The 23,849-nt window shown below is 44.3% G+C and overlaps 1 protein-coding gene across 2 annotated transcripts in view; it reads left to right on the forward strand.

The window, feature by feature from the left end:
• Positions 1-16,642: 16,642 nt before the first annotated feature.
• The window catches only part of mettl22 (methyltransferase 22, Kin17 lysine), a 24,271-nt gene continuing 17,064 nt past the window's right edge, over positions 16,643-23,849 (forward strand). Inside the window, exons 1-3 of one of the 2 annotated variants that reach the window (XM_085351269.1) lie at positions 16,643-16,703; positions 17,766-17,918; positions 18,466-18,640. In XM_085351269.1, coding sequence (XP_085207395.1) covers positions 17,813-17,918; positions 18,466-18,640 — 281 coding nt within the window. In that variant the 5' untranslated portion in view covers positions 16,643-16,703; positions 17,766-17,812. The remainder of the gene's footprint in view (positions 16,704-17,765; positions 17,919-18,465; positions 18,641-23,849) is intronic. The other variant, XM_085351270.1, reaches the window with a different exon arrangement.

The following is a 23,849-nucleotide window of genomic DNA, read 5'->3' on the forward strand; positions in this document are numbered from 1 at the left end:
GTTGAGTTCAGACATAGGCCGTAAGCAATCAATGAGCCACTAATAAGCGTGACACAATTGATACCTTAAAATAAATAAATAAATAAAAAACCACATCACATTGGGTGAGCAACCCAGGCAACAGAAAAACTTATGAGCACGCAATAAAGTGGACTTGTTAGAACATCCCCGTTTGACATCTGCCCTTTCAATAAATAAATAAAACAATTTGTGTCCCACACATTAAAACAGTCCCACTCAACACTAATAAGTCACTGTTTGAATAAAGTACACGCAAACATGGCAATGTTATATTCTGCGACTTGTTACATAGACATTGAACAGAGGGAGGGTTTGGTAGAAGTAACCTGTCAATGCCGTATATTGACAGAGGAAGGTCACTCACCTTATGACATGTCAGTGTGGTCTGAGATTGAGATGCACCAGTTAAATGCTTATATACAACATTGCCTTTACCTATTCCGAGGCTTGAAAGAGATAACCATGAACGAAAACAACCCGAATTGGCAGCCCACAGATGCGGCTGATTTTGCCTATGTTATGCTAGACGGTATCGATTTTGATATGCTTGCTTGGGAAATAATTGAGTAATTTGTGGAGACGTCTCCAAGTGATAGGTGGATGCAAAGGAGGCAATTGTGTGCTTGAAAACATTTGGCTGATGGTGTATGTATGTGTGTGTGTTTGAGAAGGTTTTGAATATTTGTTTGATATAAATGAAATTAATCAGAGGATCATCCTCTGACATTGAAGTAGAGCGAGTCACAAAGCTAATTATTGAGGAGTGTGGTTTTAACAGGCCCATTGCTCTCTCGCTCAGTAAGCAACACGGTGTTTATGACAGCTATGTCAGTAAGCTTGATGTAGCTTTGAGGCGATTTCTAGGAAAATAAACATTAGGTTGTGTGAATGCTTCTGAGCTGTGTCATTGTTCTGTGCCTCAAGGATAACATGCTGTGCATGGTTTTATAACATTTATTTTTGAAAGTGAAAAGTTGTGATTACATTTAAATCCTGACAGAAGCTTGGTAGAGTTTCTGACACACTGGGGTCGCTGTGTGTCTTACCAAGCAGGTCAAGGAGACATTGACTGTTGGACGAGTGACAGTAATACTGAAAACTAACAAGCGGAAGTAGCAGGGTGACCCAGGAAGAGGAGCCGTAAAACGTCACAAAAAGGGAGGTAAGCCTGTGTTCTAGGATAATGGCTGACGGCTCGAGCACGACACCTAGTGGGTCTAGAGGCTACAAGCCTCTGAAGGAGCAGCTGGAACAGCTAAAAAGAGCTATTCGTTTAGCTTCCCCTGGATCATCAAAAGTAGCTGAAGTGGAATGCAAAACTATGGAAGCTAAGCTAAATAAACTCATTGCTTCCCAACAGAGAGGACTGGATGACAAAATAGCCTTAAGTTTTGTGCTCAAAACAGAAGGAGAGGCATGTGAACAACAACTGGAACAACTGCAAAAGGAGACAAAGGGACGTTTAATTAACTGGAGAGCAAAACAACAAATCAAGAAATTGCAGGAAATTCATGCAAAGTGCTGCAAGTGGATGTTTTTGTGGAATGGAGCATCTTCCTGGATGGAGGAGGATGACATAAGTGAAACTGCAGATATGGAGTGCATAGTGGAGGCTTTGAAACAACTCAAAAAGCAAAATAAGAAGCTGGAAGACCAAATGAAGCAGTGGGTTCCAAAACCAGGTGATGCTAACAGATATCACACAACGAAAGTACATCCTTGGGCCACATTATCATCTAATGCTCCAGGACGATCCTATGTCATGCCCATGATGACCCTTGAGGGAGGTCAAGTTCATGGCCCAGATGGACAAAAAGGAGTGATAGTTGGAGGACTTGCGGATGTTGAATACACCAGCGCACCTCTAGTATTCCACAATGAAGGGCATATGACAGTTAAATGTCAGTCCCTCAGTGAGGGAGGGGGAGTGATAGCCTCAGGTGCAACTGAAGGCTCAACTTCGCCTCCCCGTTCAAATCAGAGAGAAAACAGGTCAGGCGCTGAAGCATCAAAAGAGGAGCGGCCAGGCCAGAGTGGAGAAGCGCATCGGACCCCTACAAACGACGACATGACCTCACCGGTAGAAGGGATTACACAACCAGCTTTTATCGAGCTGCCAACACCGGCGAGAGAAGCACAGGCCCAGACCACCAGGGCAAAACATTCAAAGACAGCGGACAAGGCGGAAACCTGGGCAGGAGAAGTATTTGGAAAGATGCTTGAAGCCCCGCATGGGCTAGTGGAAGCATTAAATACGCTGAAGGCCGTGAGGGACAAGATATACAAAGGGATATCAGAAGAGGAGGGCGACAACGAGTCATCCTCTTCAGAGGAGGAGAACGACGACGAAGACAGAGAAAAAGGAGGAGCCACGTCAGAGCCAAGTACACTTAGGAATCTTAGATCTAGACAGGTCAAAGGTGAGCAGGGACAGAGGAGGACCATTTTTAAGACCTTAAAAGGTAAAGGTAAAATGGGACAGAGTGAAACAGTGAGCAAAAAACAAAAAGCGGCGTGTTCTCAGTATAATCTGCCTTTAGTGGCGGGTACAAAAAACCAACCAGTGTACCGCGCATACAAAGTAAGAGATTTGGAGGCATTGGTTAAACAACTTCCACCTATAACTGGAGGAGGAGCGAGGTGGTTAAGAGAACTAGGCAGATTAACAGAGGGGGAGGAGCTTGCGATAGGTGATTTTCGAGCTATCGCTGCGAGGTGTATGCTCGGTGGTGGGCTAGCAGACGTAGAGGCCATAGCCCGCACAACTCGCTATGCAAATGATCTGTCTTATCCTGAGGTGCAATGTGCTTTGTCTGACGCAGTACGTGAAAAGTACCCAACCCCTAACACTGGTGCTATACCTAAAATAATTTGGGATCCCCAAAACACACCTAGAGAGTTTTTAGAAAAGGCCAAGGATCAGTGGTTGTCAGAAACAGGGACTCATCCAGGTAGAGAAGGTGAACATCGCGCTTGGTTTCGCTCGGCGGTGCTGGCAGGGCTGCCCAACCAGGTCATAGCTGATCTAGAGAAAAATCCAGATTTTGCCGTGGCAGATTCGGTGCAGTGGGAAAGACATGTTTCACACCGGTTGCAGCTGGAGCAGGACATGGCGAACAAGCAGAAAAAGGAGTTGGAGGAGGATCAAGCGTACTTGCTTAAATTACAATTGGCAGAAGCCAAAAACAAAGCCGGGGAGAAAAAGAAAGAAGAAAAAGAGAATGCAAAGAAAATAATGGTAGTGGGGCCCCAGCCTCGCCCTGGGCCCGAATGGTCAGATAGTGGCCCAGGTCCCTGGACTACGGACAGGCGACCCGTCAATGCACCAAGGCAGTACCAAAACACAGGGAATTGGGGAACCGGTGGATCGTACAGAGGGCGTGGTGGCTCAGCGGGGGGAGTACAAAGAGCTCGTAACACAGGGAATCCCAGCAATGCCCCTTGGAATGTCTGCTGGAGATGTGGAGAGGAAGGTCATTGGAGCAGAGAATGCCCAGAAAATCGTCAAAGCTATCAAAGAAGAAACAACAGACCTCAGGCACGTGGAGTTCCGAGAGCAGGAGATGGGGGCAGGGGAGCATACCAGGCCCCAAACCCGAGCGCAGCACCAGCCGCACAGTATCCAGTGGCGGACTGGGAGGAAGAACAGTACTGAAGGGGCCCGGAGGGACCAAACAGCATGGAGACGGCAGACCCCATGCTGTTAATGTCTGTGGAGGGTACAGAGTTGCCCTTTCTAGTAGACACTGGAGCAACATATTCAACGTTGAAAGCAGCACCAGACAGTGCAACACTATCCTGCCACACAGTCAACGTTGTGGGCTTTTCCGGGAACCCGATGAATCTGCCGCTGACTGATCCAGCATTGACAAAGCTGGGCAAACAGACTCTGAAACACGAATACGTGGTGTCATCACAAGCACCAGTGAATCTCATGGGCAGGGACCTGCTCGTGAAGCTGGGGGCTACGATCATGTGCTCAGCTGATGGACTATCTGTTACTCTGCCAGGGGGACAGCGTTTCCCGTGCCTGGGGTCACACTCAAAGACTCAATATCTGCTTCAAGACTGTGAAAGAGAAAATGTTGACATTTACTGGGGGAGACTAGTCGAAGAAGACATTCTGAGGCAATTTCAGCTGTGGAAACACTGGATAATGAGCTTGGCGGTTTACTCCCCTCCGCGCGACCCTTTCCATGTCACACTGTTTTATGATAAAGATAATGACGACACCTATCGTGATTTATTCCAGTCTGATCTTGACGGTCAGACTTGGAATGTGCAAACACACAACATTTACATTGGACCAGAAGGTGTAGCCGCGGCTGTGAAATTAACTGATGAACAACTGCCTTGGTACAATGTGGGAGAAAAGTCGACTCCTCACATTACATTGGCGGTCCGTCAGGGTCATGGAGCGGGGGATCTGGGTCCAATGGTCAGGCAGGCACTGGACGACACAGGTTGGCAGAGCACCCAAATTCCAAACTTGTCTTATGCACCAAATTGCAAAACTTATCGCATAACTTGCGTCTGTAATGATACAGTGATTCTGGAGCATAAAGAAATTCCCAAAACATATGGTCAGGAGAGGGTAGACCATCCTGATGCAGTTGCTGAACTGTCAAATCTCCCTGACAGTCTATGGTCAAAAGGGCCCACGGACGTTGGCCTAGCTAAGTGTTCTCCTGTCCTGTTCCAGCTTAAGACAAACACACCAATAAACAGACCACAATATAAACACAAACCTGAAGCAGAGGAAGGAATCACAGAAACAATTGAAGGCCTGTTAAAGGTCGGAGTGTTAGAGTCATCACACTCACTGTGGAATACACCAATCCTACCAGTGGAAAAACAGGGTTCAGGAAAGTACCGAATGGCACATGATCTGAGAGCCATTAATGCAATACTGCTCTCTACCACTACACCTGTGCCAAACCCATACACAGCATTATCAGCTATAACGTGTGACCAGAAGTGGTTCACGTGTATTGACCTGGCAAATGCATTCTTTTGTCTTCCTCTACATGAGTCACTCAGGGACATTTTTTCATTCACATACAGAGGTCAGCAACTCAGATATACACGTCTGCCACAGGGCTTTGCACTTTCTCCAGGCATTTTCAATCAGGTGCTCAAAGAAGCCCTGTCAACATGTTGTTTGCCTGATGGATGTACATTAATACAATATGTTGATGATCTTCTCATTGCAGCCCCGTCAGCAGCGGATTGCACAGCGGCGTCGCTCGTCGTGTTGAAAAAGTTGGCTGAAAGCGGCTTTAAAGTGAGTAAGGAGAAGCTGCAGTTAGTTCGACCTGAGGTAACTTTCTTAGGCCGAGTAATCGCACACAAATCAGTGGGTCTAATGAACACACACAGAGACCAAATTCTAACACACCCGAAACCGCGAACTGTGAGAGAAATGCTTTCTTTTCTTGGTTTGACAGGTTACAGCAGACAGTTTATTCCAGACTATGCAGGCAAAACTGCCCCTTTAAGGGGCCTGATGAAGCAAGTTGGCGTTCGAAACCTTAAGGCTGAGTTGCCTTGGACGCCTGACGCTGAAGCCGCATTTATTGGGGTAAAACAGGATTTGTCAAGGGCTTCTGATCTGGCCACGCCCAATTATGATGAGCCATTTTATTTAGATGTTTCTGAAACACACTCCGTTGTGAACGGGGTGTTGTTTAAGAAAAAAGGGGGGAGGAGGGATGTGCTTATGTATGTCAGCATAAAACTACATCCAACTGAAGCAAAGCACCCCACATGCACACAACACGCAGCAGGGGTTGCCAGAATCATTCAGAAAACAGCATATGTAGTGAGAGACCACCCACTAAAAATACTCACTACACATAGCATAGTGGCATACGTGAATTCACAAGCATTTTGTATGTCACCACGGGCACAACAGAGACTGAGCAAAGTCTTAGAGGCCCCAAATTTGACATTCACACATGAAGGAACTAACATGGCAGATCTAATGGGAACAGGGGAACCACATGATTGCGTCAAAAGAGCACAGGTTGAGGAAAAGATTAGAGAGGACCTGAAAGCCGAACCCATACCTGGAGCTGAGGACTGGTTCACTGATGGATGTTGCCACAGAGACGAAGAAGGACTGAAAGCAGGGTATGCGGTAGTCTGCAGAGTAGAAGGAGAGTATCAGGTCAAAGAGGCAGGAAAGATTGAGGGACAGCAGTCGGCCCAGAGAGCTGAAGTGATAGCCCTAGCTTGAGCCTTGAGACTAGCCAAGAACAGAAGAGTGAACATCTACACCGACTCAGCATATGCATTTGGAGCAGCTCATGTGGAACTGCCTCAGTGGAAAAGAGTAGGATTCAGAACAGCAACCAATGCACCCATTTGCCACAAACAGGAAATGGAGGAACTGGAAAAGGCCTTGGCTGACCCGGAGGAGGTGAGTATCATAAAATGCAAAGCTCACACTCAAGGAACCAGCATGGTGGAAAAAGGAAACCAGAAAGCAGATGAAGCCGCAAAGGAGGCTGCAGGCTACAAAGGACGAAGACAAATGATACAGGTAACTCCAGAAGAGGAGATATCTACTGACCTGACTGAGGAAGTCAAACAGGCCCAAGAGGAGGCATCCCCAGAGGAAAAGGGGGTGTGGAAGAAAAAAGGAGCTTGGCAGGATGGACATTTATGGAGGGGACCAGACGGACGCCCCGTGTTGACAGCCAAAATGGCAGAACAGAAGGTGGATGAGGCCCACGGACTGGCCCACGTGGGAATAGCCCAAATGGAGAGGAACTTGTGTCATTGGTGGCATCCTGAGCTGTGAGGAATGATAAGAGAAAAAGCCAGGATGTGTTTAATCTGTGGGGCACACAATCCCAAGCCAGCGGTCAAACCGGAGTTGGGTAAGTTTCGGCTCCCTGAGAGGCCGGGAGAGGAGATTGTGATTGATTTTACTGATATGATTGATTCCGGGCCTGGTGGTGTAAGATATTTGTTGGTGTGTGTAGACGCTCTGACCGGCTGGCCAGAGGCGTGGGCTACGAAAAAAGAGGATGCTAAGACTGTCATTAAGTGTTTAATTAATCATTATATTCCTCGTCATGGGTTCCCCAAACGAATCAGATCAGATAATGGAACCCATTTTAAAAATCAAGATTTGGCAAAAGTAGAAAAAATGCTGGGCGTCCAGCACAAATTTGGAACAGTCTATCATCCTCAGTCTCAAGGAAAAGTAGAAAGAATGAATCTAAATTTGAAAAACAAATTGGCAAAAATTTGCGCGCAAACAGGGCTAAATTGGGTCGCAGCCCTGCCGGTTGCGTTGATGACCATAAGATGTTCTGTTAATCAATCCACAGGTTTCACACCATACGAGTTGCAAACCGGGAGACAGTTTCCGGCACCCTGGACGGTGGGCTCGGTGGGACAGGACACAAAAGGGAACCGGTCACACGCGGATTACTGGAACGAGTTAAAGGCGCTTGTATCCAGTTTCACAAAACAGGTGGCTTGTGAAAGGCCCACAGCAGGAGGAGAGGTCCCGGACGAAAAGGCAGTCTGGTTGAAAGTCATCAAACGCAAGTGGAAGGAACCTCGCTGGACGGGTCCATATGAGGTGTCGGCTCGGACGGCAACAGCGGTCCAACTGAAGGGGAAAGGCGACACCTGGTACCACTGGACGCAGTGCGCACCCGCGCATGAGGGCTTGGTGGAAAAGGATCAATCTCCACCCAACGCAGGTGAAATTGAGAGGCAGAATAATCCCTCATACCTGTGCAACGGGCCGACTGGTAGTCCACCCAGAAGGCCGAAGAAAGAAGAGCAGCCTAGGAGGAGGTCGCCGCGCCAACGAAAAGGAGCGGTACCCAACTAAGCATCTAAAACAGGGGCGTTGAACTTTTTGCTACACTATAAACACATATATATATAACCATACCACCACAATCAGACACTCGTGTTGAGAGAAAAGTTTCAAAAGATACCACAATGTTCAAAAATATCGTAAGCTTGATGTTGATCATGGTATTAATCACCGCTATATGTTCTTTGATTTATTCGTTGCAGACCAGCCCGGGAAACCAGTCTGAGCACGGAGGCCATGCCAGCCCAGCATTGTTTGATACACCAGTTACACCACACGTGATCCTTAGTGACTCCAAGCCACGGGCAAGAGCGAAGCGCGAGGTCTCTGGTAAAAAGGATGAGTGTCTCAGCACATATGGTGGTTTAGAATTAGATTATGTTATCGGCTCCACAACTTTCTTTACGTTTGATTTGTGTGATGTCTTTGATTGTAAGGACGTCGGCAGCAGCTGGAGGGGATATAATGTGTGGATCTGTTGGGATTATTCAGTGAGCACGCACTGTGAAAGGGGAAATCGGCCTTATGACACCTGGTGCCGTAACTGGGATCAGGTAAGGGGTTACACTGGGCAAAATTGGGAACCGTTAGAATCAGGACCAGAAAATGAGCTTAAACTTCAGAGGGATTTTAGCACATCTAAAAATCCGTTAACCTTGTCATTGGGGAATTGGCGTCGAAAACAATCTATGTATTTAATCTTGGGGGTGGAAACAGCGGGGGTGGATCCAAAAAGCCTAATTAAAGTTAATTTCCTAGAGAAGACTAATCCCGTGCCGTTAGGTAGAGAAGTAACGACAACTCACGTGATTTCTAATTCTATAGGCTCTGTTGTATCTTCTACAGGGCAAGAGGGAAGCGGGTCGTCGGTGGCTGCACGAGAAGAACACGAACCAAAGGAGCGGCGAGTAGTGTCGGTAGACTACAGCATGTTAAAACCTCAAGATTTGATTGAACGCGCCACCGGGTTCAGTGACAGTAACATCTGGCTGGACTGGATGGCTCAAAATGCTAGAGAACAAAAAGTGTCAAATTGTGTAGCTTGCGCTTCCGCAAGGCCGCGTTTATTTACAGAGCCTGCACCGCTGCATCCAGATGATCAGTGGGGCTATGATTGTATGTTGCGAATGACTAGAGGAGCTGTGAATATGGGGAACTGCACTATGTTGTCTAGTCTATTTCCCCCTATTGACAAACTCACACGAGCAGGGCCGTTTGTGCCCAGGAAAGATAATTATACGTGTTTTACGTTTTCCACAGATAAAGTTAAATATCAGTTGGGGGACATTGACCCCAGTTGGTGTTCGGTCACCCGGACGGGGAGGACCACCAACAATGTGAGTGATGCATCCACACTAATTGGGACTTGGGCTAGGAGCGGGCTGTATTACTATTGCAGACACAGGACTCTATTGGTACGTGTTCCTCTTGGGAGCGTGGGGACGTGCGCGATGGTGAGACTAGGAGCGCCACTTATGTTAATTGGTAATCAGGTAAAAACAATCTCTCAACACAATACACGCACATTGGCAGCCAGGCGTAAAAGACATGTTTTGAGGAAGAGAGGAATTCTCGGCACACATTCCTAAGACCCTAGGATGAATTCCCCCACCTGGATTGACTCCATTGGAGTGCCCAGGGGGGTTCCAAGTGAATTTAAACTTGCTGATCAGATAGCAGCCGGTTTTGAAAATATTCCACTAATCTCTGCTTTCTTTCCAGTGACCCCAAACAAGAATGTAGATAGGATTAATTATGTTCATTACAATGTACTGAGGCTCTCTAACCTTACCAGAGACGGGATGGAGGGGTTGGCGGAGCAGGTGGGTCCGACATCGTTAATGGGAGTGCAGAATAGGATGGCCCTTGATATGTTATTGGCGGAAAAAGGGGGGGTCTGCTCGATGTTTGGCGATCAATGTTGTACTTTCATTCCAAACAACACTGCTCCAGATAGTTCGGTGACAAAGGCCTTGGAGGGCCTAAGGAGTCTTTCTGAAACTATGCATGATCACTCCGGTATTGATAATCCGTTAGAAGGCTGGCTGACCTCAGTGTTCGGACGGTGGAAGGGGCTCATTGTTTCGGTCGTGCTCTTTTTGTCTGTTGTGGTGGGTATTATGGTTACTTGTTGTTGTTGTCTCATTCCTTGTGCCAGAAGAGTGTTTGAAAGTATGTTTGTGAAGGCAGTGGACCGCAGAGGGATCACTCCGATGTCCATGATGCCCATGATGAATGTAGAAGTGAATGTGTAGGCCGGGGAAGGACACAACTGTTAGTTTTGTGACCTCTGGATTCTCCAGAGGTCATCAGAGGGAATTGTAGAATAATAAAGGGGATGTTTTTCTTTTCTTGATTCATCATTATTTTAATATGACATTATTAGTTTATTAGAATCATATAATCAGCTTTGCATTAAACATTTATTGAAGTTTTTGACCTTACGTTACCCTTTGGATTACAGTGATTGTTATAACGTTAGATTAATCTTTTGCTTACAGGTACCAGAATAAAGTGATTTTTCATTGCAGGTGTAACCATGATCATCTCACACACATTGCAATTTGTTGCTCATTATAGAGTTGTGTTCAAAGCCGATAAAGGGTTAAGAGCTACAGTCAGCGTTATGTCTGAACTGATCTATGGCGGGGAAAGGTTTTGAGCATGGAAGGCCGCACACGCTTACATAACACTGATATGAGGTTATTTTTTGTGATCTTGTGTTCAGTTATATATTTCTTGTTTTGGTTTAAGTAGAGGTAGTTCACCTAAACAATAATCATTTAAGCAGTAGTCATTTAAACAATATTCATTTAATATTATACATTTGTGCCAGAGCAGCATATTGTGATCATTTTAATCAAACTGGAAATCCTTGTAGCTGCAATGTTGTGTCTCAGCGGGGACGGTTGGTTCCAAGAGCCGGGTGGGAGGCTGTGCCTGGCCTCGGGAAGGAGACAATGTTATTTTTCTGTGTTAAACAAAATTGTCAACATTGATTGTATTCCACCTGTCATTACGCATGAAGGGGCGTTCTAATACCCTGATTTCATAAAACTATTGAGATGTGTTTTTTGAGGTGAGATCTGATGCTGTCTGCATACAGTGTCCATCTCCCACGCGTGTGATCATTAAAATCATTGTTTGACTGAACCCGACCGGACCAGTGTTGTTCTTTTGGTTTTTCATCTTGTCTCCATCCCCAATATTTTGAACTCGTAACAAGAGCTAAAGCTTTAGCGCATGATACATTATCGAACGTTACGTTGTGTGTCATGGATACTGTTGACTCCAAATCTCCCGACCACTATGTTGATCTGAGACAGCAAGACCGAGACAGCGAGACCAAGACAAGACCGAGACCAAAGTCCATCGAGACCAAGACAAGACCAAGACAAAAGTACGTCGAGACCAAGACAAGACCAAGACAAAAGTCCGTTGAGACTAAGACGAGACCAAGACCACGTAAAAGTGGTCTCGAGACCAAGACCGGTCTCGAGACATCCAACTCTAGTCCCAAGAGGGAGAAAGTACAAGGTCAGGGAGAACCAGATAAGGAAACAGATAGGGAACAGTGACAGGCAAAACAAACTGTTAACTTGCTTGAGAGAGTTGATCACCAAAAAGTGATAGACAGATTTGCGAACCTCAAGGTGAGGCGACGTAGGTTAAAATAAAATAAAAAATCTGCAGAGCCATAGTAGTATCTGCAGTAAAGATCTTTTCATACATTGTACCATAGGCAAAGTTGCCTCCAGTTTTTATAATTTTTCTCTCAATATTTTGTACATTTGTACATTTCAAGGACTCTGTTTTTGGAGTGTATTTTTATGTATCTGTATTGTATTATACATACATATTAAAAGTGAATCTCTGTCCAAAAAATGCACTCAGTTTACTTTTTACTCACTATGAGCATCATTCATTATTCTCCTGCAGTAATTAAGGTTAGGATATTTTTTTTATTCCAATCCATTCTTCTTTTGCAGCATTTAAATAACCTTTATTTGATTTGATGGTTTTGTTACAGACTGTTACAGTGTTTTTCTTTTCTTTCACAAATGTGGGATTAAATTGTGTTAAAATGTACAAAACAGTGATGTCATGTTTTGTGACGAGGACCCAGGCACAGAGAGACTTGATGATTTTAAGAATCTTATGATTTAATAAAGAAATTTGCAGACCTGCACAGAGATGCTAAAATTATGATGACTGATAATGGAGACGAGGACAACAGACGACGAGGACAGGGAGGAACAGGTTTAAATGCACCAAGGAGACAGTCAGAGGGAACTCGGGACAACTGGAGACATTTAAGGATGCAGGGACTGACAGAGACGGGGAAGAAGTCTCATCGTGACGAGTAAAGTTGATCTTGCCTGGCTGAGCAGCTCTCTGGGTGCTCAGCACCTCAAACCTCTGATTAGGGATGGGTACCGGTATCCGGTGCCATGATGGCACCGGTTCTGACATAAACGGTAGTAACCAGACCGAAAAGCAGCGCACATTTCGGTGCTTTATTTCGGTGCTTTTTTTTCCTGAGATGTGATACACTTTGAATTCTAGCCAATCATTTTACGTTTCTGAGGATAGTAGGCGGGTCCAGGTACGTACGTTCTTTTAGAGCAGAGCTACAGATTAAAAATGTCCAAGGCGAAGCGGTCAAAGTCTGGCTGTACTTCACAGCAAAATATGCAGCAGCCTGCAACAAGTGCTTTAAGGTGATACTGTGCAAAGGAGGTAACACCTCAAATCCGATGAAACACCTGGCGACGCATAGCGCTTTTTTTTAAAAGCCGAAAAATGCGCCGTATTTGATAGCTTGCTGCGAGACCTCACACCGAGCACATCTACTGCGGGTGTGGTGCCTGTTATCGGACCCGGAGTTAGCAACATCCCCCAAAAACCTGAAGAGGAGAGTCCTGGTCCCTAGCCCTGCCAGTGTAGCAGAAAGGATGACGGATGATGATGGCAGCAGCAGCCGTTCTTCTCTGCGTGAGTAGCTTAATGTTGTTCGTGTATAATTTACGTTGAGTAGGCTAACCACGTTATTACATTAATGCATGTAAGGTGAACTAGCAAACACCTTCGTAGTTACATGCGGCTGTCTTCTTGTTTGATGGCAGATGCTCCCTTCACCCTGGCCAAAAAGGCTAAAATGACCAAAGAAAAAGTGGAAAACAGCTAAACATGAGAGGTTCTTGGACAGAGTTTGTGTTTTTTCCATTGATTAAGCACTGCTTCCAGCCAAGAGTGATACCATATATGCCCTATAGCTGCAGAAAAGGCTAACATTGTTATCTTTTTACAAAAAAAACAGCTGAATATGAGAGGTTTTTGGACCAATTTTGTGTTCTCCATTCTTTAAGCACCGGTTTGAGCACCGTTTAAGCACCGGCACCGTCTCAAAAGTACCGGTTTGGCACCGGTATCGGATAAAACCTAAGCGATACCCATCCCTACCTCTGATCCTTGAATCTCCCCTGGAACTTGATGTAAAAACAAGAAGCTGTATTTGCTTTGGAGTACAAAAAGTTGCTCCTTTTAATGAAATGCTAAGAAAAACATTAGAAATATGCTGTCTTTGAATTATCTTTAAGCTACGACTGAATTCTTCTGAAGACAAGTTAGACACAACATATAAAAGCCCTTAAACAGGAAAACTGCTAGAAGACAAATTACTTCATTCATGCAATCTAACATTCGATCATTTGGTAGTTAGTGCTGACCTATATGTGTAACCTTCCCGTCCATGTGTATGCTTCATTTTGTTTCCACTGGATTCCTGAACTTATTCCTCGGTGATGACATGAATTGAAACGGTGACGTCTGCAGTAAAGTGTGAGTCCAATTAAAGCTTAATAAATAATTTGGTCACATAGACACGCTTGCTCTGTCTCTGACACACTCACACAAAAACACTTATAGCTACTGTGCCAGCTCTTCTACTGATTAAAGAGTCGCATTGCCTTTTAGATTTTTGTTTCTTTTTTGTTTTGTATATATCCCTTAGGTTGCTTCAGCAGTTGGTTCTAATAATTTAAAGCCAGCTTGTTATTATTGTGCCTTTGTTTAAAGAGAGGGAGCGACACACTGAGAGCAGGTCTGCAGTAGGGTTGCCAACTCCCTGAAAAATAAATAAGGGACACCTCGTGGCCAGGGCCGGGCGACCCAGTTGTCTTCACCCTTCCCAGTGTGGTGAATTTTCTAGCTCTTTTTTTGTGTGTGAAATTATTTTTTTAACCATTTGACTTGAAGTTGATTTAAGTAGATGCATATTCTATTCTTTGTGATATGAACACATGTGAAACAAATGATCATTTAGCCATTTATTTTTAGCTCAAAATGACAACATTAACACAGTAAAACAGGTCTCTTTCTTAAACAGAAGCCTGTCATGCTTAACTTTTGAGAATATAAGTAAATCTTTCTTTAAAAGCACTCTGTCCTGCTTAACTTAAAATAATAGAAAACAATAGAAAGAAAAATATTCTTGTAACAGTGCACATTTAGTGCATTTAGTACAATTGGCTTCAGTTGAGGTATTATTTCTGTCACGGTCTGCGGAGGCAGACCGTGCGGGAATGTGTATGGTGGACCCAGGTGCGAACACAAGCGAGGATGCAGGAGTGGATTTAAACAAAAGCGAGCCTTTTATTATGGCTGATGAAAGGAACAAAACAGAGTGAAGGCAGCATATGAGTAGTAGCTCAACAGAAACCTAAACTGGACAAACTATGGAAAGGCTATGGCTGGAAATACAGAACACAGGGGGTGGGAACACAGACGACGCGACACAGACTGTATGAAACACAGAGACTAAATACACATGAGGGATGATCAGGGGAAGTGGATGCACACGGGGAACACAGGTGACACTGATAATCATAACAAGACACGGCAGGAGTGAACGTAACACTGATGGGAGATGGGCAAAGTAAAACAGGAAGTACACAGAGGTTCAAACAGGAGGAGAGAGAGCACGGGGAGAACGCAGACATAACGGGCTGGGGAAAACATAGAATAAAACACAAAGAGAGACGAGGGCTCATAAATACACAGAGGGGCACACAGGGGGTAAGAGTCACGAAGGGAAAACACATAAGGAACAACGTAACAGATCAACCCAGGAAGCATGGCCTAAATAAAGAACAAAATACAAAAATACATGAAAACTAAGAATACTGGGCCCACATGGCCCAGGACCATGACAATTTCAGCTTTTCTAATGCTAATCAGCTGCTCCTGTTTGTAAACCCGCTTGTTCCCATGATTATGCATCATAACTCATCATCATTATTCATCTATGTATTACTTTTATGTATTAGTCATCAATTTGTTGTAATCATCTATCCTTGCAGTTGTTTATTACACAAAATAAATTATATTATCACACTTCTGGCCACATAGCGCTGATATTCACTGCACATGCCCATATTAACGTTTTCCAGCCAGGTGTTTTCCTTTTCCCATTCTTCCCTTTCTCTGAGGGGAACAAACATTGCTGCTCTAATGCTGGGCTCACACTGTGCGATTTTTGGCCCATTTTGAGCCGATTTTTGAGTGATCGGACCGATTTTGGCCTTCATCATGCATCGTGTAGTATACGTGGGGTAACGAGAAGTGATTAACACCTCACGACCAGCTCCCGATCATCAATCGCTCGTGAGGGTCTCACCACAGGGGCTCACACTGCTCACGCGCAAACGTAAACGTTGGTGAAAAAGACGGAGCAGCACGGCAGTGCAGCGTGTGATCTGGACACAAGCGATGGAGGCACAACTTGTAGAACTTTGGAAAGCTCATCCGAGCCTTTTCGATGTGGCATCACAAAATGATCACGACCACAACAACCGTGAAAATAGTTGGATCTACATCGCTGCTCAATCACAGCTGCCTGATCAATGTTTTTCATTAGCAATTTAGCAAAGTTGATGGTGGTGGTGTGTCTGTGTGAGTGAAAGACAGAGGGAGAGCGCGACAGATTTTCTGTTATAACCTTCATGTTATGGAGGCACAGTGTGAGCTCTCAGGTCGCATCAGAGCATCGGGCGGTATAGTGTGAGAGTACATCGTGACATACGAACTTCTAACCCCTGCGAGTCAATCGTGCAGTTTGAGCAGGAGCTGAATAACGTGACTGAAAAAATCGCACAGTGTTTGCCCAGCTTTAGGTGTACTGTCATCCGAGACTTGCACCGCAGAGTCGGCGTTTGTTCCCCTGTTGGCCATGCTTCTTGTTGTGGTCATCTGTTGTCTTCCGGTATTTTCTCCGCAAGCGACCTTTCATCGACCAATGAGATGAGCGGTAATCTGAATTGTCATACTCGAATTGTCATAAGTGTGCTGTCAGCTCATTGGTCACAAAGCAGGAGAGGGGCTGGGAATTATGTTTTCAAACAAAGTGTTAATTCCATTAAAAGTTATAGACTACTTTTGATTCTCACTGTATTACGGGACAAAGTGCGTCCCTTATTAGCTCAATACGGGACGTGTACTTTTGTTTCGAAATACGGGACGATTCCGTATTTTAAGGGACGGTTGGCAACCCTAGTCTGCAGAGATCTGAGCAAGAACAAACGCCAACGACTGAGTGACAGGGACTCTGTGTGTGTGTGTGAATCATAGCAAACACTGAAAGGCATTTCTTGGACGCAGTAATGAGTTTTGTTTGCTCAAAATAATTTCCCCCTCAAAATGCAACATTTGTTCTTGCAACAATTATTTTACACGCACAAACAGAAACGACAGTATAGAAACAGCAGATGGCGCTGCAGGCGCGGGGGAGGGTTTCCATCCGGGTCAACTGTCGTGGCCGTTTAGCACAGCGTCGCTGCTGGTGAGTTAACGTCACCCCTCCCCATTTTTTAAAAAATAAATAAAGTAAATGTATTTTAGATGTGCCGTGTCCAGACAGCAGGGATCCAGTTCTCGGGTTGAGCTCGCCTCTCAACAGCTGCTGTACGTGACGTCCTAATGTTATGCCCGTTTGTAGTCATCGGCAGGCCTCTTCATCACGTTTCTTTACGTGATCTCCATCTTTCCCAGTGTGACCGTGGGCAGCGTGGCCTGGTCCCCTCCACCTCAGCAGTCATGTGCCGCTGCTGGATGACGTATAAGCGTTAATGCTGTCAATGCAAAGCATTAAGTTTGAACCTCAGTCTCTCTGGTTCTGTTCACTCTGTGAGAAAGCTGCCTGTCAGTAGTGTCCACCCTCGGCTGCCGTGAGCATGCCAGCTACATTTGATTAGGTTTGAACGGCTGCTGTGGGGCTCGGCTCAGTGTTGCCAACTCCTCCGTAAGGAAAATCGCTATTGGCTGTCCAAAAAGTCGCTACTAGTCGCTAAATGACGTCATCACCTAATTTGTATAATTGGTCATGCTAATGTATTTGTAACCTACGCTGTTGGAGAGAGAAATAACATCGTGGAAGAGACAAAGTGAGTAAAAAACGTCCTAAATGCAGTTAGAATTTATTTAGAACTACAAATTAAATTTCTTTTAGCAATTATTGTTTTTTAATGCCACAATTCCAACCCTGATCCTCTATCCGGGTTTGGACCGGCAAAAGTGACATCATTTGCAGTTCGGACTCACAGATGTGAACATCTCCTGCAGCGGGGGGAGGACTATCCTCCGCCCGTGAGCGCTTTAGCACGGGTGAGGTGCCCACGGCAGCACCCGCTGCTTGTTGAGAGTAAGAGCAACACGCCCTTTCACATCAAAAAGTCGTCATAAATAAGTCTCCAAGAACACCAGAAAAAGTCGCCAGATTTGTCGCTAGTCGCTTTTTGGAAAAAAAAGTCGCTAAGTTGGCAACACTGGCTCGGCTCAGTTTCCCTGTCCGAGTTAACCAGAGCCTGTTAACCCTGCTTTGTCTCTAAACTCGCGCTTCTTTCAGGTGAGCAGGTGACTGATCTTCAGTTCCAGCATTAGATTTGATCATCCATGCAGGAAATCAGTTTCCATCATGAGACTGTGCTGTCAGATGTTCACATGCTCCGTCCCGGTGGACGCCACCTTATGACACACCTCAACAACGTTGGTCAACCTGGTGTGTATAATGATGTCACTGTCACAGCGTCATAATACTGAAGCTGTAGGTTGTTGTGACTAAGAATACGTTTCCTGTTAAACTTTGTTTTTGTTCTCCCAGAAGTTTCAGCTCATTCTGATTTTTTATAATTAGTGAAAAACAATCACAAAAAGAAAACATGACAACTATTATGAAAGTGTTTGGAGTGATTTTAGTCAAACTGCCAGTCCTCAGTGGCAGTTCACTGTTCATTGTGCTTTATTTTTGCTGCTGTGTACAGAATCCGTTGTCCACAACGTGACAATGACCAAATCAGTGTTTTTAATATAATTATAGTATGTACATGTTTTAAATGACAAAAAGGTAAAGCATTACTCACTTGTTTGTGACATTTTTGTACTTGGTAATTGATCGAAGCTGCTAAGATGAAGACCTGAGCGAAATAAAATGTCAAAATTGTCATTTGAAAATTCAAATTCAAAACATGTCAAAATGCAAATCATCTGATTGTTAAACTTGTACTGAATATGTGTTTTTTCAGTATGTATACTTGTGTACTTTTCAGTCTTCATGTCTAGGTTTGTGATCCTGGCAGAAAGATGTGACGAGCCAGGGAGTGACTTAAAACATGAAAGTGAAACCAGCCAAACAGTCAAACAAGCCACTGAAGAACCTGATGGAGAGGACAGAAAAGTAGAGTCGCTCTTGGATTTCGATGGAGATCTTGACATAATACATCGGTATGCAAAAACATTTTCTCAGTCAACTATTAAAAGCTGCTGGTTTGCTTGGGAAGGGTGTCATACAGGTTAAGACCATCCATATACTATTTCAACCTCTTCAGATCGTTTGTTTTATTAATGTGTTCATTATCATTGTGTAGAGTGCAGAAAATGTTACAAACCTAGTAGAGCAACTTCATCTTTACCTTAGAAATCGGTGTGCAGCGACAGATTCATAAGTTGTGTGGAAGAACACAAAACATTAAATTAATTAAATAAACATTAAATAATCAAACATTAAACTCAAACTCCGACCCATCTGCATATTACTGCTCAACTTGCTGCGTGGACTCGGTGGTGCTCCGGGGCATTGTCACTGTGGGCCCTGAATTCACTTTGTTGGGTTATGTGGAATGGGGGTGACTGCTGAGCCGGTTGTTTGCTGGCTTTCTCCTTCCAGGGATAGTCTTCTACCTCCTGACCCTCCCTATCCCCACTGTCTCATACAACACATCACTCAACATGTAAAGTGTGAGTGAGGGGGGGTCGTGGGTTGCGTAGGTTGTAGCGTGTAGGGCCATTCACGTGGCTGTGCTGGCTGCACTGCGCACTAACCCGCCCCTCCTTTTTAATTGCTCCGTAGTCATTACAGTTCAGCACACAGACTGAACGAGTCACCTGGATAAGTGAGGAAACTTTTCTCCCACTGAAAACTTTGTCTGTCTTTTGTTTTAATCCATTCATCATCATCATCAAACCAGAATGTCTGTATTACATAACAAAGGGAGAGTATATGGTCTGCAGTTCCAACTGAAATGCACAGAATGAGCTGTGTTTTTCTTTTTTGCTTCAGAAGGGCTGTCCTGGTTGACACGCCTCTGCAATGTTGCGTGGAGATCAGGGGCAGTACCTGTGGACTGGCAGACTGGGGTGGTGGTCCCCATCTTTAAGAAGGGGGACCGGAGGGTGTGTTCCAACTACAGGGGGATCACACTCCTCAGCCTCCCTGGGAAAGTCTATGCCAGGGTGCTGGAAAGGAGAGTTCGTCCGCTAGTCGAACCTCGGATACAGGAGGAACAATGCGGTTTTCGCGGAACACTGGACCAGCTCTTTATCCTCTCCAGGATACTTGAGGGTGCATGGGAGTTTGCCCAACCAGTCTACATGTGTTTTGTGGACTTGGAGAAGGCATTCGACCGTGTCCCTCGGGGTGTCCTGTGGGAGGTGTTGCGGCAGTATGGGGTGTCTGGCCCATTGCTACGGGCCATTCGATCCCTATACAACCGTTGCAAGAGCTTGGTTCGCATTGCCGGCAATAAGTCGGACTCGTTCCCGGTGGGTGATGGGCTCCACCAGGGCTGCCCTTTGTCTCCGGTTCTGTTCATAATTTTTATGGACAGGATTTCTAGGCGCAGCCAAGTGGCGGAGGGCTTTCGCTTTGGTGGCCTCAGAATCTCATCTCTGATTTTTGCAGATGATGTGGTTCTGTTGGCTTCATCGGGTGAGGGCCTCCAGCTCACACTGGAACGGTTCGCAGCCGAGTGTGAAGCAGCGGGAATGAGGATCAGCACCTCCAAATCTGAGGCCATGGTTCTCAGCCGGAAAAGGGTGGAGTGCCCACTCCGGGTCGGGGATGAGTTCCTGCCCCAAGTGGAGGAGTTCAAGTATCTCAGGGTCTTGTTCGCGAGTGATGGGAGAAGGGAGCCGGAGATCGACAGACGGATTGGGGCTGCAGCTGCAGTAATGCGGACGCTGCACCGGTCCGTCGTGGTGAAGAGGGAGCTGAGTGTAAAAGCGAAGCTCTCAATTTACCGGTCGATCTACGTCCCTGCCCTCACCTATGGCCACGAGCTGTGGGTAGTGACCGAAAGAACGAGATCGCGGATACAAGCGGCAGAAATGAGCTTCCTCCGAAGGGTGGCTGGCCTCTCCCTTAGAGATAGGGTGAGAAGTTCGGCCATCCGGGAGGGGCTCAGAGTAGAGCAGCTGCTGCTCCACATCGAAAGGAGCCAGCTGAGGTGGTTCGGGCATCTGACAAGGATGCCCCCTGGGCGCCTCCTGGGTGAGGTGTTCCAGGCATGTCCCACCGGGAGGAGGCCCCGGGGCAGACCCAGGACACGCTGGAGAGATTATATCTCTCGGCTGGCCTGGGAACGCCTTGGTGTTCCCCCGGATAAGCTGGAGGAGGTGGCTGGGGAGAGGGAGGTCTGGGCCTCTTTGCTTAGGCTGCTGCCCCCGCGACCCGGCCCCGGATAAAGCGGATGAAGATGGATGGATGGATGGCTTCAGAAGGACATTTTAGATATATTGTTCAAACCGTGTCAGCTCAATTTTTATAAATTTGGTGTAAGATGATATTCCTGTTTTGCCTTTCAGGAAATAGTTTGTTGGTGAAACAGTTTCTTTAAAAAAAAATTATTCTTAGATTTCTTGACATCCTTTGGATTGACACTGTAGGCCTAGATGTTGATTTGCTGTTATATTTTTGTTAGAAATGCAAATTATTTGTGTAGTGCGTCAGTGAAATATGATTTTGAAGGATTAAAAGTGTGTTTAGGAGAGTTGTTCATAATCTAATAATCACTAGCAACTATTAAAGCAGACCATATATTCTCTCAAACCACACTTTGCAGAACAAGGACCGACTCTTGAACATGATGTCCTTATTATTCCAGTTTATCTTCTGTGTGATGACAACTTGGAACACACAGTGGATTCCATCATACCAGTGTTTGTTTGTGGAAGTCCGCTGTGTTTGGTAGAACTTGGTGTTTTTAATAAAGACATTTCTGGGATCTCATTTCCCCCCCAGTCTATCAAAGTAGTAGGCTTTGTTAAGAAAGAAGGGTCCAATCACACCATGCACTTCTAATGGTGTAGATTTTTACATACAACACACAAAAGTACACCCTGAGAGGTGTAGTGAATCCAGGTGTTTCAGTTGCTTCCATGGTGACAGGTGTATTAAATCAAGCACCGGGGCACGCAGACTGCTTCTACAAACATTCGTGAAAGAATAGATCACTCACAGGAGCTCAGTGAATTCTAGTGTGCTACCATAATAGGACGCTACCTGTGCAACAAGTCCAGTCAGGAAATTTCCTTGCTACTAAATGTTCTACAGTTAGCTGTTAGTGGTATTACAACAAATTCTTCATAAATGTTGGCCCTGAACTAGCAGCGGACATCCCGTGTCATAAAAATGAAAATATCAGTAATATAAAATCAAATCCCTTTTCACTGTTCCTCTCAGCTACAAATGAGCAAGAAGTAATAAATATCACATTAAAATGTAAAAGTAAGTCTTCAATGGATTATCATGACATAAATATGTCTGTAGTTAAACAGGTTATTCTGAATATTGTTAGTCCCTTAACATATATCTGTAATTTATCATTTCAGTCCGGTTGTTTTCCAAAAAAAATGAAAATTGCGAAAGTAATACCACTATATAAAAGTAATGACAAACACAGTTTTACCAATTATAGGCCTATTTCTCTACTGCCTCAATTCTCAAAAATTCTAGAAAAACTTTTTAATTCAAGATTAGAAAAATTCCTTGAAAAACATCAAATAATAAATGTTGGTCAGTATGGTTTCAGAACGCAAAGAACCACTTCAATGGCGATAATTGAGGCAGTAGAAGAAATTACTGATACACTGGATAAAAATAAATATGCAGTTGGTATTTTTGTTGACCTCAAAAAGGCCTTCGACACAATCAATCACTCAATTTTACTGGATAAATTGGAAAGATATGGTATTCGAGGGAAAGCTGGTAACTGGTTAAAAAGTTACCTAACGGGTCGGGAACAATATGTTAGCATAGGGCATTACCATTCAGAGAAACTTGGTATTACATGTGGTGTTCCCCAAGGGTCAGTGTTGGGACCAAAACTTTTCAATGTATACATAAATTATATTTTTGATGTTTCTCAAGTACTTAAACTCATACTGTTCGCAGATGACACCAACATATTTTTCAGTAGCGATGATTATACTGATCTTGTAATGACCGTAAACAGGGAGATAAAATTAATAAAAAAAGGGATGGACATAAATAAATTATCATTAAATATAAATAAAACTAAAGCAATGTTTTTTGGTAATTTAAAATATAATATAGAATTACCAATTATCATTGAAGGTGTACCAATTGATAATGTGAGTGAAAACAAATTTTTGGGAGTCGTAATTGATAACAAAATTTCATGGAAACCCCACGTCAGACACATAAAAACCAAAATTTCCAGAAGCCTCGCAGTTTTGAACAAAGTGAAACAATTCCTTGATAAAGATGCACTTCGTACTCTGTACTGTACCCTGGTTCTTCCATATCTTACATATTGTGTGGAAGTGTGGGGAAACACATATAAAAATACAACTAATCCATTAGTCACAGTACAGAAACGAGCACTGCGTATTATTCACAAGGCTGGTTATCTAGATCATACTCACAAACTCTTTCTTCAGGCAAAGTTACTTAAATTCCAGGATCTGGTTAATTACAATACATCCATAATTTTGTATAAAGCTTTTACTAAACTTTTACCGGCAAATTTACAAACTAGATTTGAAATTCGAGAAAAGGTTTATAATGTGAGAGGCTTTGGAGAATTCAAATTACCCAGAACTCGAACAACCCGTAAAGGCTTTTGTGTGTCTGTATGTGGTGTGAAAATCTGGAACAGTCTGAGTTTACAATTGAAACAATGCAAAAATATTCATAGATTTAAATTCCTCTACAAACAGTTGGTCTGGTCACAGTATACTCAATGATGGGTTTTAGTGTGCTCTGTAATGTCTGTTCTCTTACCATTGCTGGTATGGATTCCAAAAAAAAAAAAGTGTGCGTATGTATGTACATATATGTACATGTGTGTGTAGATATATATGTATGTATATGTATGTGTGTTTGTTACTTGTAGTTATTACTGCCTGTTAGCTGTGGTAAGGCAATTTATAATTCATATATTCTGTATTCAGTTATGAAGGCTCTAATTGTTGGTTGCAAGCTGCCGTTTAGATGCTTGTATGTGCCCGGGGGTGGGTGGGTGATGGGTCTGTATGCAATGATGGGCGTAGCTGCGGGAAGTTTATTGTTTTTTTTTTGTTGATGAGTGAGTATAGGGGTGGGATTTAATAAGTTTTCTTCGTGCCACTCCTTTTTCAGGCAATTTTTGTTTTTTGTTTTGTGCATTTTATGTCCAATATAGGTATTTGTTGT

The sequence above is a fragment of the Diplotaxodon limnothrissa genome, linkage group LG4 (assembly GCF_057381915.1).
Source record: "Diplotaxodon limnothrissa isolate DT_005_m linkage group LG4, D_limnothrissa_male_GT1.1, whole genome shotgun sequence".
Lineage (NCBI taxonomy): Eukaryota > Metazoa > Chordata > Actinopteri > Cichliformes > Cichlidae > Diplotaxodon > Diplotaxodon limnothrissa.